The sequence below is a fragment of the Pimephales promelas genome, chromosome 12, assembly GCF_988280905.1.
Source record: "Pimephales promelas chromosome 12, fPimPro1.hap1.1, whole genome shotgun sequence".
NCBI lineage: Eukaryota > Metazoa > Chordata > Actinopteri > Cypriniformes > Leuciscidae > Pimephales > Pimephales promelas.
Window position 1 is genome coordinate 13213897 of NC_142780.1, and position 17750 is coordinate 13231646.

The following is a 17750-nucleotide window of genomic DNA, read 5'->3' on the forward strand; positions in this document are numbered from 1 at the left end:
TTTTCAGTCAGCTATCACTTCACCGTGAGGGCAGTAGCATAGCATTAGAAACCTCAGCTCCACTCATGTCCCGCCTCTTTGCCCATTTTAATTGATCCGGTAGTGATGAGAGGTGACGCACTGCCAAGATGGCAACGGCCGGCCCCGCCCAATTTAGGCATCAAAAACGCTCTTCAGAAACCTACGGGTGACGTCACAGATACTACGTCCATATTTTTTACAGTCTATGGTTTATATCTGGCCATTCTGACTTTATAACTCGCAATTGCACGTTTATATCTCGCAATTCTGAGAAAGAAAGTCCGAATTGTGACATAAAAAGTCACAATTATCTTTTAAATTGTTTTATTCCGTGGCGGAACAGACTATCAATGAAAGAACAGAAATAAATCGCTCAGATCTTATTAAAAATATCTTCATTTGTGTTTTAGTGATTAATGAAAGTCTTTTGAGTTTGGAAGGGCATGAAGGTAAATGAGTAAATGATCATTTTCATCTTACCAAATTTAATATTTAATATATACTGTATATATATATATATATATATATATATATATATATATGAAGAGTTCAGATGCAAAAGCCTCTAAATGCCATTTGAAATTTTCTTCTTTAATGATGATTTTTATCAAACTTGTATATTTAAGTTCAGTAATTTCACTTAAATAACAATTAATAGGTAATTATCATTGCCATTTAAGTGAAATTACTGAACTTAAATATACAAGCTTGATAAAAATGATCATTCTAGAAGAAAATTTCAAATGGCACTTAGAGGCTTTTGCATCTGAACTCTTCATATATATATATATATATATATATATATTACATTAGAGGAAGGATGACTGGATATTTCCATTACCTTGTTTGTTTTAGGAAAGCGGAACCGGGTTTAGTTTCCAAGGGGAAGTCATATGATCTGAGGAATGACATATGACATCATACCAGCATCACACTGTTTATCACTGTTTATATGAAATTGTGAAACCAAGACTATTCAAATTTTAGTCACGGATGCTGGATTTTTATTCAGTTTTTTTAATGTACATTTTAAGATTATTAACCGCCTATGTGTAAAAATTATTCAAATCAATAAATAAATTACAAATCACATTATAAAATAGGATAATAAGACAATTAAAAAAGAAAATGACACATGTATCAAAGTAGCAGTACATACTACATGACAGTGGAGTGATCAGGACTGTATCTGAGGTTATGATAAAGTCAAATCACAAAAAAAAAAAACCATCAGGCTGATAGAGAATTCTCAAGGTAACGGTTTGATCGACCGGCAGCTGTAAGCTGATGGAGAGGGGTTTGTTCAAGCGTTTATGAGAGACTCACTATCTGGGGAGCATTTCCTCCAGGTCAGCGACCACGTACGCCACCACAGCCCAAACAGCGGAACACAGGTTCATCTCCTCTGGGTTTTGGACGCTCATTGTATCACCGTCGCTGTGGTGGAACCAGAAGTACCGCTGGTCTGCAGTGTGCAGGCTGGCGCCTGGGGGAAAAAGACAGAATGAACAGAACAGTGAACACAGCTGAAATGGTGTGATTCTGTGTTTCACATGTGTGAAAATACTCCTTCTGCGTTAGAATATTAAAGAGTCTGGATACGTCTGCTCTTTAAAAGAGTTCACCCATAATTTACACATATAACAAACCAAAAGGCCATGAAAGCAGAATCTAAGAACAAACAAGACTTAATACGTTTGACAATATACAGGGAAAATTAGCCCATGCTAGTCCCATAAAAGCACCAATGGAAGTGGAAAGTTCTGGGTGTAATCTGCTGACGGGCAAATTAAAGAACATAGACGCGCCAGCCGGATCATTTGCATAATGACCTACTGTAAGACTTGAGAAATTAGGAAATGCCGGGCAGTCTGGCAACTCCCTGAGAAGACGAAGGACCTTACTGGAAATTAACATTTGAACTCTCTCTTGTCAAGTTAGCATCACCTCAGAATACATCTCTTTCTCTCTTCCTCCACTCCTTCTCCCTTCACCAAAATTCACCCAAGAATCAATATAGTTTAAAGGGATCATGAACTAAATTATTATTATATTGTTGTCTGAGGTCAACTTGCTTGGTTTTTGCGTTCAAAAACATCAAAATGAATAAGTAATAGGCTATTTTGTACCCTAGTTTTGAGCCTAGCTATAAAACGCTCGGTTTTATGGGCGTCTCACACTGAAGACTTGGAAGTAAACGCCCACTGCTGTGAGTGGATAACAGTTTTGCATATTACAATGAGTTTCAACTCACCCGTCGGTGAACTTGGGGGAAATTGTTTTGAAAATGTCCAATGTTGTAAAATGGCAACCGGAATGATTCGCCCATACATGTTCGACCCAGAGTCTGTGATGTGTTGCACAATTCCTGTCGGATCCAATATAGACGGCACAGCACCGTTCTTTACTCTTAATCGGTCTGCAAATCCAGTCTAGTTCACAAAACAATCCTCAGTGAAATGAAGCGAACCGACGGACAATGCTTTACCTCATCAGCTGGAACGTCATTAAAAATAAAGTTTATCCATGCAGTCCTATTGGAATCCAGAGGAAGCTTATGCAGCGACGGTCTTCTTCCACAACCAGGCACTGCACAATATTTTGTATTGCTTGGTAGCTCGATCCGGTTTGTCATCACGATGTAGGTATCTATGTTATTTAGCTATGCGTGTAATGCGTGAATCGGTGGGCGGGGCTAAACCGGCCGTGTTGAAGTAGGTGTTGATCTTCTTCTGCAGGGGTGGTGTTTTATCCTCTTTGACGTCATAGTTCCCCACTGAGCCTGGTGTCAATAAAAGCTTTTATTGGACAAACAAGGACGTTTTCAGTTCTGAAACTTACAGGATATTCTTATAATGTGATGACCTCTTAGATGTCAAAAGCTTGAGGAACTTTTATTTCTCAGTTCATCACCCCTTTAATGTGAATAATTATCATACAGTATTACACATGTTTGGTGTCATTTGAAACGTCTCAGTGTGTCTGGTACAAAGGTCTCATTCCCGAAGAGATAAACCAAAAGGTAATACGTTATTAAGAGTTTTAGGGTTAACCTGTACACAAAGGAGAGGTTTTCCAGGCAAATGGCACTCCTGCTCTCAAAAGGTGTAACCTCTGAATGCAAATTTGCATTGTTAACAGATGTTTCATGAAAGAGGTTTCTGTCTATATAATGATTCTGTAACCCAGACCAGCCTGTGATGCGAAGTGTAAGCATTCTGTGTTTTATAATGTCAAGGTATTGCATCTTATCTCATTCTCTTTATTCCAGAGCATTTGATGTTTTGTATCTATTATCTTTGAACTGATTATGAAATTGCAGTATATTTACCTGACATAATATTTTATTCTAATCAACTAGTCAAACATTCGCTCACATTTAATGATGCACTGACATGTCATTACAACTTTTTATTTTATGGAGTCAGATGAAGAAACAAGATGAAAAACAAGTTAAAGGAGTAGTTCACTTTTTAAAAAACTTGCTGATAATTTACTCACCCCCATGTCATCCAAGATGTCCATGTCTTTCTTTCTTCAGTCGAAAAGAAATTAAGGTTTTTGATGAAAACATTCCAGGATTTTTCTCCATATAATGGACTTTACTGGTAACCAAACGGTTCAAGGTCCAAAAGACCTTGTTCAAAGGGCTTTAAACGATTCCAGACAATGAATAAGGGTCTTATCAAGCAAAACGATTGCTTATTTAAAAAAAAATAATAATAACAAAGTTTAAGTTTTATAAGCTCAAATGCTCGCCTTGCTCTGTTCTGTGATGCACGTGCGTGACTCTCCTGTTCGAACTCGTTCATCAAAATGAGCAAATCTTTTTCCGAGTCAATTCGTTCATTTCATTCGCTGAATGAAGCAAATGACACCAAATTCATCAAAAACCTTAGTTTCTTTTCGAATGAAGAAAGAAAGACATAGACATTTCGGATGACATGGGGGTGAGTAAATTATCAGCAAAAGTTTTTTTTTTTTAAAAGTGAACTACTTCTACTAGTTCACCCAAAAATGAAAATTCTGTCAGTATTTACTCACCCTCATGTTGTTCCAAACCTCTATGTGTTTATTTGTTCTGCTGAACACAAAGGAAGATATTTGGAAGAATGTTTTAATCAAACAGATCTCATTCCCCATTGACTACCATACACTCTAAAAAATGCTGGGTTGTTTTAACCCAACTTTGGGTCAAATATGGACTAACCCAGCCGTTGGGTTAAATTTTTACATTACATTTTTAACCCAACATTTCGGGTTTGTCCATATTTGACCCAAAATTGGGTTAAAACAACCCAGCATTTTTTAGAGTGTAGTAGGAAAAATACATACTATGGTAGTCAATGGGGAATGAGATCTGTCTTTGTTAATGTCAAGTTGTCATAACAAAGACATTTTAAACAATGTCAACTTTGCAACTTTGTGTTACCAAAACGGTTCATCTAAACTGTTCAAACTATTCATCTCACTAGCACAAAAACAGATTCAGTGTTCCTCAGAATGAATAAAAACAGTGAAATACAAACTCAAAATACTACGTAGACATGCAATAATTAAATATGTTAAATAACACAAAAAATGTAGTGACCAATGTCTTTGCTGCTGACCTTCAATGATCCAATTCAACCATACTAATAAGCAAAAATGACTTTAGATGAACATCACATTTGTGTTTAATTTCATTTGTAAGAGTGGTGTAAGAGAATTTCTTCTGCTGCATCATATTAGCTGCGCATGTACGAGTCTAGAATACATTTTTATTTCTTTTAGCCTTAGGCTTATTTTTTTTGTTTTGTTGTTATTATGTCCAGCCCAAGTCAGAAAGCAATGCAATAGTATTGTAACATTACTTTCCATAAAAAGTAACTGAGTAACGCAATTAGTAACTTTTTAAGGGAATAACATAAGACATTACTTACAATAGCCTATTGTAAGACATTACTTTCCCCAATAATGGTATGGTGCTAAATATTTTTCAGAAAGTACACGTATATTTCTGAACACTGTCATATTTCGTTCAAATTTTAGGTGGATGTGGTTCTCAATTCAAGGATTCAGTGGTTTCTGCAGCAAACTGGTGAAGATTATATATTTTTCACACAAAGCTATCGACATGAGTCACATCAACCCATTTTATGATTGATTTATGGTGCTTTTGAGTCGTATTTGAAACGACTTCAGAATTTTGCTTCATGTGTTTCACTGCGCAAGGAAAGTCATATGAGTTTCAAATGACATGGTGAGTAAATTACCATTCATTTTTGTGCTATTACAGAACGACAGAAGGCATTTTCTTTCTTTCTATTTACTTTTAACTCTGAATGGTTCTAGGCCTTGATCCAAGTGATGCTGATGAAAGGCTGACCAGCCAGTGACTCATTAACACAGCATCACTCATTCATAATCAGTTTTAGATCAGTGTGCTGTAAAAACGTTTGCTATTTCCCACTGCAGGCCTCTTTCTCTTTGTTTGGAGGAGCAATAAAACATGGAGAAAAAGAATCCAGAATGCATGTGGTTGCAGTTAAAGACTGTTTGCCTGCCATCTATTTCTGTACTGATCCCATATGTGAACAGGCACCAGCCACAAGATTCTTTATTCCCCTGGAAATACAGTTTTGTTTGACCTTAGAAGGGTGCTTGGTGAAGCATTGCTTATTCTCTGCCCTAGAATCGATAGTGTGAGATGTACGGTGCAATGCACGCTACAGGGACAATTCTAAAGGGCAGTGAACAGAAAAAAAAAACGGCACAGGGTTGAGGCTATGTTCCAACAAACCTCAAATGTAAACACAGCTCAGTGATGTTTTTAATATGTATTTGGTTAAATATTTAAACAGTCATTTTTGTGTATGTTGTATTGTCTAATATTAATATAACTGTCTATCTATCTATCTATCTTGATCTATCATTCAAGTTTGGGTTCAGTGTGATTTTTAAAAAGTGAACACCACTATTTAGGATGCGTTCATTTGATCAAAAGTGACAGACTTTTATGTTGTAAAAGAAAATTCTATTTTAAATAAATGCTGTTCTTCTAAATATAAATGTATCACCATTTTCACAAAAATATACAGTAGCACACCGTTTTTAACTGTTTTATTAACAAAAATGTTTCTTGACTAACAAATCGTTATATTTGAATGGTTCAATTCTTCAAATTGATCACAGGAATAAATAAAATGTGAAAATATATTAATAGATTTAAATTGTAATAACATTTCACAATATTACTAATTTAGCTGTGTCACTGAAAAAAATAATATGCTTTATCTAACCAATAAAATTGTGGCAACATATTACAAGCAATGTTATTAGTTAAATTGTACAAATTAGAATTAATTAGAATGTTAATTTGATGAACTATTACTCAATTCTAATTTGTTCAATTTAATAAATAATATTGCTTGTAATCTGTTGCCACAATTTTATTGATTAGATAAAGCATATTCATTTTTACAGTGTATTTTTGATCAAATAAATGCAGCATTGCTGAGACTTCTTTCAAAAACATAAAATCTTACTGACCCTAAACTTTTGAACAGTATCAATCTTTATGCATTCATACATTGATTTGTATAAATCTTTTATTATCATTTTTTTACAGTACTTCAATCCAAATTAAGTAACTGGATTGTAATCTATGGAATTCTCAACTTAATTGTGAAAAGTGCACAAACCTGGTGCATGGTGAAAATAACACTGCACCTTTAACGCTAAAGATAAATGCTCAGAATCGTATTTTCGGTCCATTCTACAACATTCGACAGCAAACACAAACCGTAAGCTCCGCTTTGAAGTTGGTTAACTGCCATGACTGTAACAGGAACCATCTTAACTTACAACTTTAAACTTTAGAAGGGTTGTTCTTGAAAACAGATGCCAATATTTCATGTTTGAATTTGCAGCTTTGTCAAGGGGAAGAACTACAGAGCAACCAAATGCGGCACAAAATCTTCAGTTACTCTGTGTGTCTTTGGCTGTTTAGACAGCTGTGCGGGTGATTTCATTCGTTTAACGTGTTGGCTTTAAACTTCAGTGGAATTTTACCATACATTTCTACATGCCTCCTGCTGCGTTCATTTTTCTTGCAGTGATGTCATAGTCAATTCATCTGAAAACACTGTGTGCATTAGGGGAACAACCGATCCTCTTGTGTGCCTTAGTTCATTGGTGGTTAAAGCAATCAGACTGGTGACTAGACATTAATGAGATTTATCCATTCTTATGGACAAGTAATTTAATATGATGATAGGAGAAGGAAGTACAGCTGCCATGCTTGACTTCACAAGAGCTAACGTATGTTTATACAATTAAGTCCCAGAGTCTGAGAGCTTTTTTTAAACCAAAAAACCAAGAAATGTTATGAAATAAAAATTAATACCAAATATTTATATGACAACTCTCGGAGTGTTTGGCATGGTAATGGATTTGACAATGTTAATATGTTTGGCTTTGGTTGAATGGATCTGCTCAATGGTCTCGTCACCAACATACTTCAAAATATCTTCTTTTATGTTCAGCAGAAGAAAAAACTCATTTAGGTTTGGAACAACATACGGGTGAGTAAATAATGACAACATTTAAGGAAAAAGTAGCCTGCACCATCTAGAGTAGGGTTCCTCAAATCCGGTCCTGTAGGGCCACTGCCCTGTAGAGTTTAGTTCCATCCCTAATCAAACACACCTGAAACAAGCTAATCAAGGTCTTCAAAGTGCGTTTGATTGGGGTTTGAGCTAAACTCTCCAGAATTGGATTTAAGGACCCCTAATCTAGAGTATCAAGTGAAAAATAATAAAAGGTCAGATGTTCTTCCTTCAGCTGAAGAACAGGATGTATTTTGCTGGATGACATCGATCATCCAATCATTAATTATTCATTTAAACTTTTTACTCAAGTTTTATGCTGAAGAAAAAAAGTGTTTGAAATAAATGGATACTGCAGTCCAAATTCAAAATATTGGAGTGAGTTGTTAGCCCCGCCCCCTCCTCTTCAGACTCCACGCTCATGTGGGTTGCCAGATCTAAGGACACTAAGCAGGAGCGAGTGCAATTGACAACGAAATCCGAGGAGACTTACACACTATATTTGATGAGTTAATTTATCTGCATTTAATAGGCTCCCATTCATAGAGATTTTTATATGGACGCCAAGGCTTTTTAGGTAAGGTAATCTGCGATATCTGACACAGTTAGTTTGGCTGCCGTACACTGTATTCCTTCAACTGGCAAGAGTGTCAAAACAATATTAAATTGGCAGTGGGCGGGATCTCAAGGACCAAAACAAAAACAGACATTCCAACAAGGAACTCATTTAGGGGTTTGGACGTTTATTTGGAAGTTTTGGAAGGGTCCAAAATGGCGTTTTTCAAAAAATCTTCTTTTGTGTTCACATAAGGAAGAAATACAGGTTTGGAATGACATAAGAATTTTCGGTAACACACTGTAAAACATAAAATTAATATTTACTCAATTAAAATGAGTTAACTGCACTCAAATAATACCGAAACTTGAAGTGGCTGAAATGACTGAAACAGAACTCAAACTGAATGAGTTAGAACATTTCTAGAACCCAGATTGATAATTGATTGTATATTTACGTGATCAATTAATTGATGTTTGAGCATTAGTGATGAACACCTGCTGTTAACAAGCAGAATCACTAAAGGACAGAGGAACACAAGAAATACAAGGTTTAAGGTCACCATGATGGAGATCAGCATCTGCTTTAGTTTAACATTAACAAGGTTTTCTTTGGCTGCTGTAATTGTGTTTATGAAACATTTATTAACGCACAAAATTTAAGAAAGAGTATGATTGGTGATGATGGTCAAGGTTTGATGATGACAACCATCACTTAAAGACTTAAATCACTTTTCTCATTCAGAGTCAAATTTTGGACTAAAATGGTAACATATTATTAGTTTTGTTTGAAAATGAGAATATACAGCATAAGGACTTTTTTTGATGGTCCCTATAGAAATTTTGCTGTGTTGACTAAGTAATGTTGCATTAACGTCAACTAACACACATTAGAGTATTAGTAGACTGTCTGCTTAATATCTGCTAACTCTTTATTTAGATTCTCCCCCAACAGATATTGACTATAGGTAACGTTGCAAGTACATAAAGTAGCAACTTGTTCTACTATCCATAACCTTACCCTTAACAGTCTACTAATACTCTAGTGAGAGTTAGTTGACATGTTCAAAATAGAATGAATGACTGCAGCGTTGCTTTTTGGAGAAACGAGTATGTGAACTAAACATTCCTAAATCTCTGCGAACAAATTAGCCGTTTCTCAATATGTGTACTTGTCTGTACTTGTGTTCTTGTGGACTTGTGAAACGTCATCAGTCGCTGCCCAAGTACTGTTCCAATTCAAAGTTCACATCTAGCCAAGTCCAGTTCAAATCCCCGGATGTGTTCTTGATCCGCCCCGTTTACCGAGGATGCATCGAGAGGTGACTTGTGTGGACTTGAGATAGCCAGGTAACCCAGAATGCACCTCGCACCAACCAGCAAGCGTCAATAGGAGAGGAGAAAACCCTCGAAATATCAAAATACTACTGTTATCGAGTCATGAAATGTAATTTTAAGAGTGTTTCAGGCGAGAATGTGGTTGTTTAAATCTCAAATCTGTAGTTTATTTATAAAGATAGCGCCTATCTGAAAAATGCATCTGACGTTTTCGGAGTTCTGACATCCAAGCCTTCAGCGGACACTCAGCGAGATCAACCCCGACTGGAACAGCTTATCCTCGGCTAGACGTTTGCCGCCGGCTCTGATCTCTCTAGTCTAGTGGATAAACCTTGACGTATAATAATTCGTCTTTTGTATAAGTCTATCTTTGGTCTCATTAAACTATAGTTTGTTCCATGACAAAAAAAAAAAAAAAAAAAATTGTTTTGGAGGTTTCATAACTTTACGGCTATTTAACTTTAACAACATTTTTTTTAATATTATCTGTATGAGCAATAAAATAAAATGATATAACCCTGTCTCTGTTTGATAAATGTCAATAAAAATCAATGTTTCATAATATTTTTAAAATGAAAACAAAAAGATCATATGCAAATAAATATATGCAGTGAAGAGAATTGCGTTGCCTGAACCACATGGCCATTAGGCTAATATGTTGGGGGGTTTTTTGTTAATGAAAAGAGTCAGAGTGGTGTTTTATAACATATTTCGTTTTATTGTTGACGAAAAGATGCAGAGTTGTAGCAAATTTCGTTTTATTGTTGCCTGAAATATAGGCTATATAAAGAGATAACCGGAGTAGCCAGAGCGTGCTGAGTGACGCGATCAAGTACGCTCTGTTCCATTTGCAGAAGAACCGGACTTGCGTCCTCGCATCCTCGGGAGTTCGTTCTCCTGAGTCGAACTTGGCAAGTCTGAACTACCAAGGATGCAAGTCTGAAGTCTGCGTACTTGGTATTGAGAAACGGCTATAATGTTACGCCAGAAAGGTAGTGAAGACTAATGCTACTGGTACTGACATATATTTTTCTTAGGAAATATCGAAGATATTGTCATGGTTTGTTATTTTATTAGCAATAAAAAAGATCAATAGTCATAAAAAGCTAGGGCTGCATGTATTCTGAGTATGAAAATATAAAATGATATAGTACATTGCACCTCTCCAAATCTGCTCCTGAGGGTTAACAATAAGAGCTCACTGTACTTCACTTCTGCCAAGAATTCATGGCTTTTCAGAGCTAATTTCACAGATCATTGGCTGAACTCAAACAATTAATGCAGTTCTTTCAAGTCATTAGACTGCTGACGTCCCTTGCAGTTCATATGAGGGAGGTAGAAAAGTTGAAGATTGTAAATGAAAAGAAAAGCATACAAAAAAAAACAATACAAACGTGTCAAACCATGACTGGTTTAAGCCTTTTAAGTGAGTGGCTTCTTAGCTTGAATACAAATTAAAAACTTGAATACAATTACAAAATGTGAACATTGTTCCACAAAATATCCATATATCCTATTTGCTAAACCACTGTTTCCACTCATATTTCAGATGAAAAAGAAAAAAGCTGTTCAAATTTTCCTCACCAAGCTTGTGATTGTTTCATTGTGAAATAGCATTGCAATTTAAAATAACTGGTTTAAGTATATTTATTATGTACTTTTTCAATTCAAGTTTTGGAAGGGTCCAAAATGCCATTTTTCAAAATAGCTTCTTTTGCGTTTACATAAGGAAGAAATACAGGTTTGGAATGACAAAAGAAACACCCATTTTTTTGTGTTGACTAAGTAATATTGCATCAACATGTCAACTAACACACATTAGAGTATTAGTAGACTGTCTGCTTAATATCTGCTAACTCTTTATTTAGATTCTCCCCCAACAGATATTCTACTGACTATAGGTAACTTTGCAAGTACATAAAGTAGCAAGTCATTCTACTATCCCTAACCCTACCCTTAACAGTCTACTAATACTCTAGTGAGAGTTAGCTGACATGTTAGTCAACAAAATATTTAAAAGGCACCAAAATAAAGAGTAACAACTGTCTTTCTATGCTGTCTTTCTTTGCTAATTGTAACCAATAACAAGGCAAGAAACAACAGCCCATTCTCACCCCCAAGGCGTGACTTAACTGACGCCTTGGGAAGCATTTGGACATGCTTCAATATCTGACGCTTTAGACGCCCTTTAGCGTCAGTAAGGGCCGTTACATAGTCAACGCGAGCTACGCAAGAAAGCAACGCAAGTGACGCGAGCGACGCGCTTCCTTTCATAGTGTTAAAGCAGACGCAAGCATCACGGGCGATGCGTAAAATGCAATACACCGGTCACGCAACAGAGGGTAGTAGATTTTTCACTGCAAACCTGAAAAAGCGGTGAAGCTCGTGAAGGCGTGCGTGGCTCTCCACAACTTTCTGGCATCCACTGAACGTGCCAGATACATGCCCGCCACCTTTGTGGATGCGACGCCTGACATCGGAGAGGTCCAGCCTGGAGAGTGGAGTGGAGGCAGCACGTTGTTGGGGACCAGAACATGGTCGACGGACCACGGTTTTCGGTCGGCAGCAGCAGACCCTCCCGGAGAGCGGCACTTGTAAGGGAGCAGCTGGCTGATTACTTTTTATCAGATGCTGGCGTGTTTCCCCACCAATACAGTGTGCTACGATTGGGTGGCAATGACAAATAAATTGATAAAAGTTTGATTTGAAGCATGAGTTTTTTTATTATTATTTAACACTTTACACATTTTAACTTATTTGGTATTATGTGAAAACCATTACACATTTGTTTATCATTTGGTATTATTTAAATTATGTAAAAACCATTACACATTTTAACTAATTTGGTATTTTAATTCATTAATTCATATCCATAAATCATTAATTCATATAACCAGGCTGGTAAATTTGTCACGAGCACTTTTCCAGTCCGTTTTCACCTGATTCTGTCTTTCCCATCGCGATTGCAACCTCTCTACAGGCATTTTCCAACGCAATTTTATTTGAGTGTACTAATTGTGATGAACTGTCGTATAAATGCGGATGATATTAAATGCTGGTATAAGCTCGTATAATTATTCCTCCTCGCACGCCATTGTATTCAAACCTTCTTCTTCTGTTAACATATATTTGAATTAATGTACAATTCTTGCAATGTCGCCCCCACCGATAACGCATAGTATTGCGTGCATCAGTGCGTCGTGTATCAAAAACTAGGACGACACATTTGGCTACGCATCGACGCATAATGGCGGCCAAAGCGTAGCGATGCATAGCGATGCATGCGTTGACTATGTAACGGCCCTAAGATGACGCCCTAGGATCGCGTGTACCCTACCCCCACCCCACACCTAAACCTAACCGCGTCCTCTAACTGACGCTTTCCTTTAGCGTCAGTTAGATGACGCCGTAGGATCGCGTCATGTAAGTGACGCTAAAGGGCGCCTAAAACGTCAAATATTGAAGCATGGACAAAGGTGACGCCTTGGGGTGAGAATGCGTTGGAAACAAGACTGAATTCTGCTCTAAATGAAACTGACCTGGAACCCCAGCCGTCATCCACATGTTAATATCCGTTCCTTCTCCGTGTTCTTCAAGCGACGTGACATTGATGGGAGCCAACAGTTTCATCACCTCCTTCATGATTATCCGAGCTTTGTCGCTGCCAGTGAATTGCAGTCCCAGGGGGCTGAAGGTGCCTAGATCAGACTCCATAACCAGGTCAAAGTTTGAGATGTTGGCCTAAGGAAAAGTGACCACAAAACCAGAATATAATATACAATTTTAAGGAATGTTAAAGCTGAAGAATATTTCAATAATATTATATTGTACAATATGTATTATGTTTTTATAATCAACCCAATATAAAGTAGCACTGAATGATTTTTTGAGATCTGGTTTAATGTATCTGCCACAATTTTTTTTTCTACTAAAAGAATGATGGTTTGTTTCATTCTCAGCAGTGCATTGCCAGTCCACGTCATAGAAAGCTCTACCAAATATCTACATAATTGGATGTAATACAGTAAACATTTGGGTCAGTAGCCAAAACGCAGCATTTGAATCCAGCTTGGCCTGAAACCACCGCTCTATGATCAGAATCCAACCTCATAAAGTCAAAAACGAAATCCCATGGCAGTGCGCAGATACAATAGAGTTTTATGTCTGCTGACTAAATTGTTCCATACCATAAAGTATCACCTTACAGCGCACAGACCTGACAAATACGGTTTATTGCACTGTTCGCTCCAAAACCAGAAGAGTCCAAGTAAAACATTTTTGACAGAAATTTCATCCAATTTGCTCCTCCAGCTAAAATTAGGATCAATTCTGGGAGTACTTTCAGCATTAAAACAGACACCACACAGACCTGGTAAAACCTTTTTGTCAGATGCCATAATCCAAAACAGTAAAATAGGGTATTTAAATCATTATAAACAGGACTAATTGTGACGGTACTGTGTATTTTCAGGATAAGAGATCCTGATGGAAAATTTCAAAAAGTGCTCTCAAGGACAAAAGAGTACTCACATAATGAACAGAAAAAAATGTGCTACATTAAATTTATTAAAAGTTCTGTGTTTAACTGATACAGTCGTGGTCAGAATTATTGGCACCCATGGTACATACGATGTAAAAAAAAAAAAAAATCTGCATTGTTTATCCTTTTGATATACATATATATTTAAATCACCTAAATCCTAACCTTTAATTTAAGTAAAACGTATTAAAATGTCTTTTCTTTAATACATGTTGGCCACAATTATTGGAACCCCTAAAAATTCCTATGAGTGAAATATCTATAATACGTTTATTCCCCTTCATATTTACAATATTTACAGGGTGACTAGGAACAGTAAGTTAACCAGCCATGAGTTCCTGTTTCACAGGAGTATAAATATGAGGAAACACAAAGGCCATCATCCATCACAATAGGTACAACAAAAGAATATAGTTCTGATGTGCTGAAAGTGGCAAGAAAATAGCTAAAGCATTGAAAATTCACATTTCCACCATCTGGGATATAATTAAGAAGTTCTAATCAACAGAAAATGAATCTGCATGGAAGAGGACACGTGTTTGAGTGGCCAAAGACTCTCCAAGGATCACAGCTTGACAAATCCACAAGGGGTCAAAAAGCCTAAAAAAATAACAGCACCTATCACCAAGTTGTTCGGGAGGGTTTCAAGGAAAATCCTCTGCTCTCATCTAAAAACTTTCGCATATTCAGTTTTCAGACACTACTTGACCTTCAAACAGGATGGTCAGCACTCAGCAAACACTCAAGTGGATAAAAAAGTACCCCATATATACAATTAAACACACTGCTGGATTTTTAATGTTGTGGCATCGTGGATTCTATCAAATACCAACAGATAAAACATCAAAACCTGACTGTTTCTACTAGAAATCTTCAAATGGGCCATTGTTGGATCTTCCATCAGGACAATGAGCCAAAACAAATATCAAAATCAATACAAAAATGGGTCACTGAGCACAAAATTGAGGTTCTGCCATGGCCATTCCAGTCCCCTGACCACAATCCTAACTGAAGAGGAGAGTGTTTCAGCATGGATCTGGGAATCTGAAGGATCTGGAGAGGTTCTGCATGGATGAATGGTCTCTGATCTCTTGCCAGGTGTTCTCATCTCCTCATCTTAATTGTGGCCAACATTTATTTCATAATGTGATTTTCCCCCATTTTAAATTGTTTTAAATCAATAATGAATATTTTGAAAGAAGGTCAAAAGGATTAACAATGCAGATTTGTTTTAACAGGCTTCTTTGTTCATAGTTACCAAATGTGCCAATATTTCTGACCAGGACCGTATACCTACATTTAAAAGTGTTTTTCAAAGTACATCGAACATGCCATTAGTACAGACAACTCAAGTGATCTGTAACACATTCTAGAACAAGGTCACTTCATGATGCTTTAATAACTAATATGTTAGTAAATATATATGGGATTTACTAATTGCATCCACCAGACATTACATGTACTGTACCATACAAGAGTGAATGACATACGAGTGCCAACAATAAATAATAAGAACAATTGGTAACACTTTACAATAAGGTTCATTAGTTAACATTAGTTAATGTATTTACTAACATGCACTAACCATGAGCAATACATTTGTTACGGCATTTGTTCATCTTTGTTAATGTTAGTTCATGAAAATACAGCTGTTCATTGTTTGTTCATGTTAGTTCACGGTGCATTAACTATTAGTATTAGTAAATGCTGGAAATAACATTAACAAAGATTAACAAATGCTGTATATGTGCTATTCATTATTAGTTCATATTAACTAATGTAGTTAACTAATGTTAACTAACGAACCTTATTGTAAAGTGTTACCGAACAATTCTTAGAAATCTTAACTGTATTCTTTGTATTCATGTTCATATTTTAAAAGTTTCGAGAGAAAAGTTTCAATTAGTCAATCTAATAATGTAACCATTAAGTATAAAGTAACAACATATCAATGGTTAATGCTTAACATTATTATTATTATTATTATTTTTTTACAATTAATGAACTTATTAGTTCATGAACATCATTAGGTTTGGGGGATTTGCACTTCATGGCATTTTACAGCCTGAACTTCTCCTCAAATTATTTGATATTTTGAAAGACTTTAAGACCTTGACACAGTGTCACGAGTGTTTCTCTTTATGATATAATTTCCTCTTTTGCTATTTTTTTTTCTGGCTTTATTTCTTCATTATGTAATCAGGACAGTTGTGTCACCCAGATATTTTTTACATAAATGTCAGAATATATGATTGCCTTTTGAATGTCAAATGTCTTTTTGAATATATTTACGTCACTGACACACATATTAAATTGGTAATTAGTGAATATTTTTCAAAGAACTACACTGACAAGAAATGTATTTTAACTACCTACAGCTCTTGGTAAGATAACTAACTACAGTATATAATCCATCTAAAACGGAACATTCTCACAAACTCAGGCATAAAAAAGGAAAATAAACTGTGAGGATTAAATCAATATTAATGCATCACAATGCAAACATGGGAAAATCATCTATTTATTAATATTAAATAACAATAATATTTTCACGATACTAAATTAGCAGTCTACGTATGTCAGAGGTGATCTGACGATATGGGGATCTCGCTTGAGAGACCAATTCACTTCGAGTGTAAACTAAACAAGCCGATGCACATTGGTATGCGATGATTTGCAACAGCTGCTCTGCCTCACAACGTGAGCATGTAACGAACCGCAGGTGCGCCGCATCTCTGTCTTTCGCGTCGGAGCTAGACGGTGAATGCTGTTCCTGCTCTGGTTCTTCAGGAGAATGCCTCTTCAGACAGGTGTTGGTGTTACAGCGCAGACATCGCTGGTCGCAATCTCACAGAGCGTGTCGAGCTGCCGGCTGACAACGTGGGTTGTCATGGTAACCCAGTGCGCATCGTTAGGCGCTCTCGATGCGCAGTCTAGACTCAAGTGCCTTAAACGAGGTGGAATCCCTTTGCCTATTCTATAATCTAGTTCCTCTTCTTGGTGGCCACCAGAAAAGGGCTACTTTTGCACTGGTGATCTGAGGATTACAGTGAGCGTTCCTTGACAAGACCACTTCCTCGGGCCCCTCACTCCTCTAGCGCATCACAAACATGCAGAGACTGCATTCGTGGATGGTTTATGCTCTCTCATGAGACCATGACCACGTCGGCACGTTGTTCATCTTGCCTTTCTCATAAGGTGCTTGAGCGCTCAGTGTGCCGTGTGCCATCGTGTTTGACCGTGTGCCATCTGCCCAGATGTGTGTGAAAAACTTTGGCAGTAGCATATTGGTTCCGATATGGCAAGCAAAACATGGCAAAATCTGCAGAAAAAAAATCCTCTCTCACTACCCTTGCAGGTGGGGTGGCTCTGCTAATTGCAGACCGCCTCTTCCCTGTGAAGGCCACCGTACAAGTCTGTGGAAGGCCAAAAAACTAAATGCACGAGAGTGGTTCTGAGTTTGGGTTGAGTTGCGCATAACTCAGACCTAAACCTACCCCGTCACCTAACTGACGTTAAAGGTAAAGCGTCAGTTGTATGACGTCCCAAGATCGTCATGTAACTAACATTAAAGGGTACCCTAAAACGGCGGCTGTTGGCGTATGGTCAAAAGACCATATAACTGACGTCTTGGGATGAGACTGTTACTTAAGTCACATGGTTTCGGTCAGACGATGTCCACCCTGGTGGTCCATGACTAAACCTGG

General features: G+C 37.0%; 1 protein-coding gene across 1 annotated transcript in view; it reads right to left on the minus strand.

Annotated features, from left to right (window-relative positions):
• Positions 1-874: 874 nt before the first annotated feature.
• LOC120495098 (carboxypeptidase Q) overlaps positions 875-17750 on the minus strand; it is a 64297-nt gene continuing 47421 nt past the window's right edge. The window contains exons 7-8 of the mRNA XM_039694508.2: positions 13043-13244; positions 875-1507 (exon numbers count right to left, since the gene is read on the minus strand). Coding sequence (XP_039550442.2) covers positions 1347-1507; positions 13043-13244 — 363 coding nt within the window. The 3' untranslated portion in view covers positions 875-1346. The remainder of the gene's footprint in view (positions 1508-13042; positions 13245-17750) is intronic.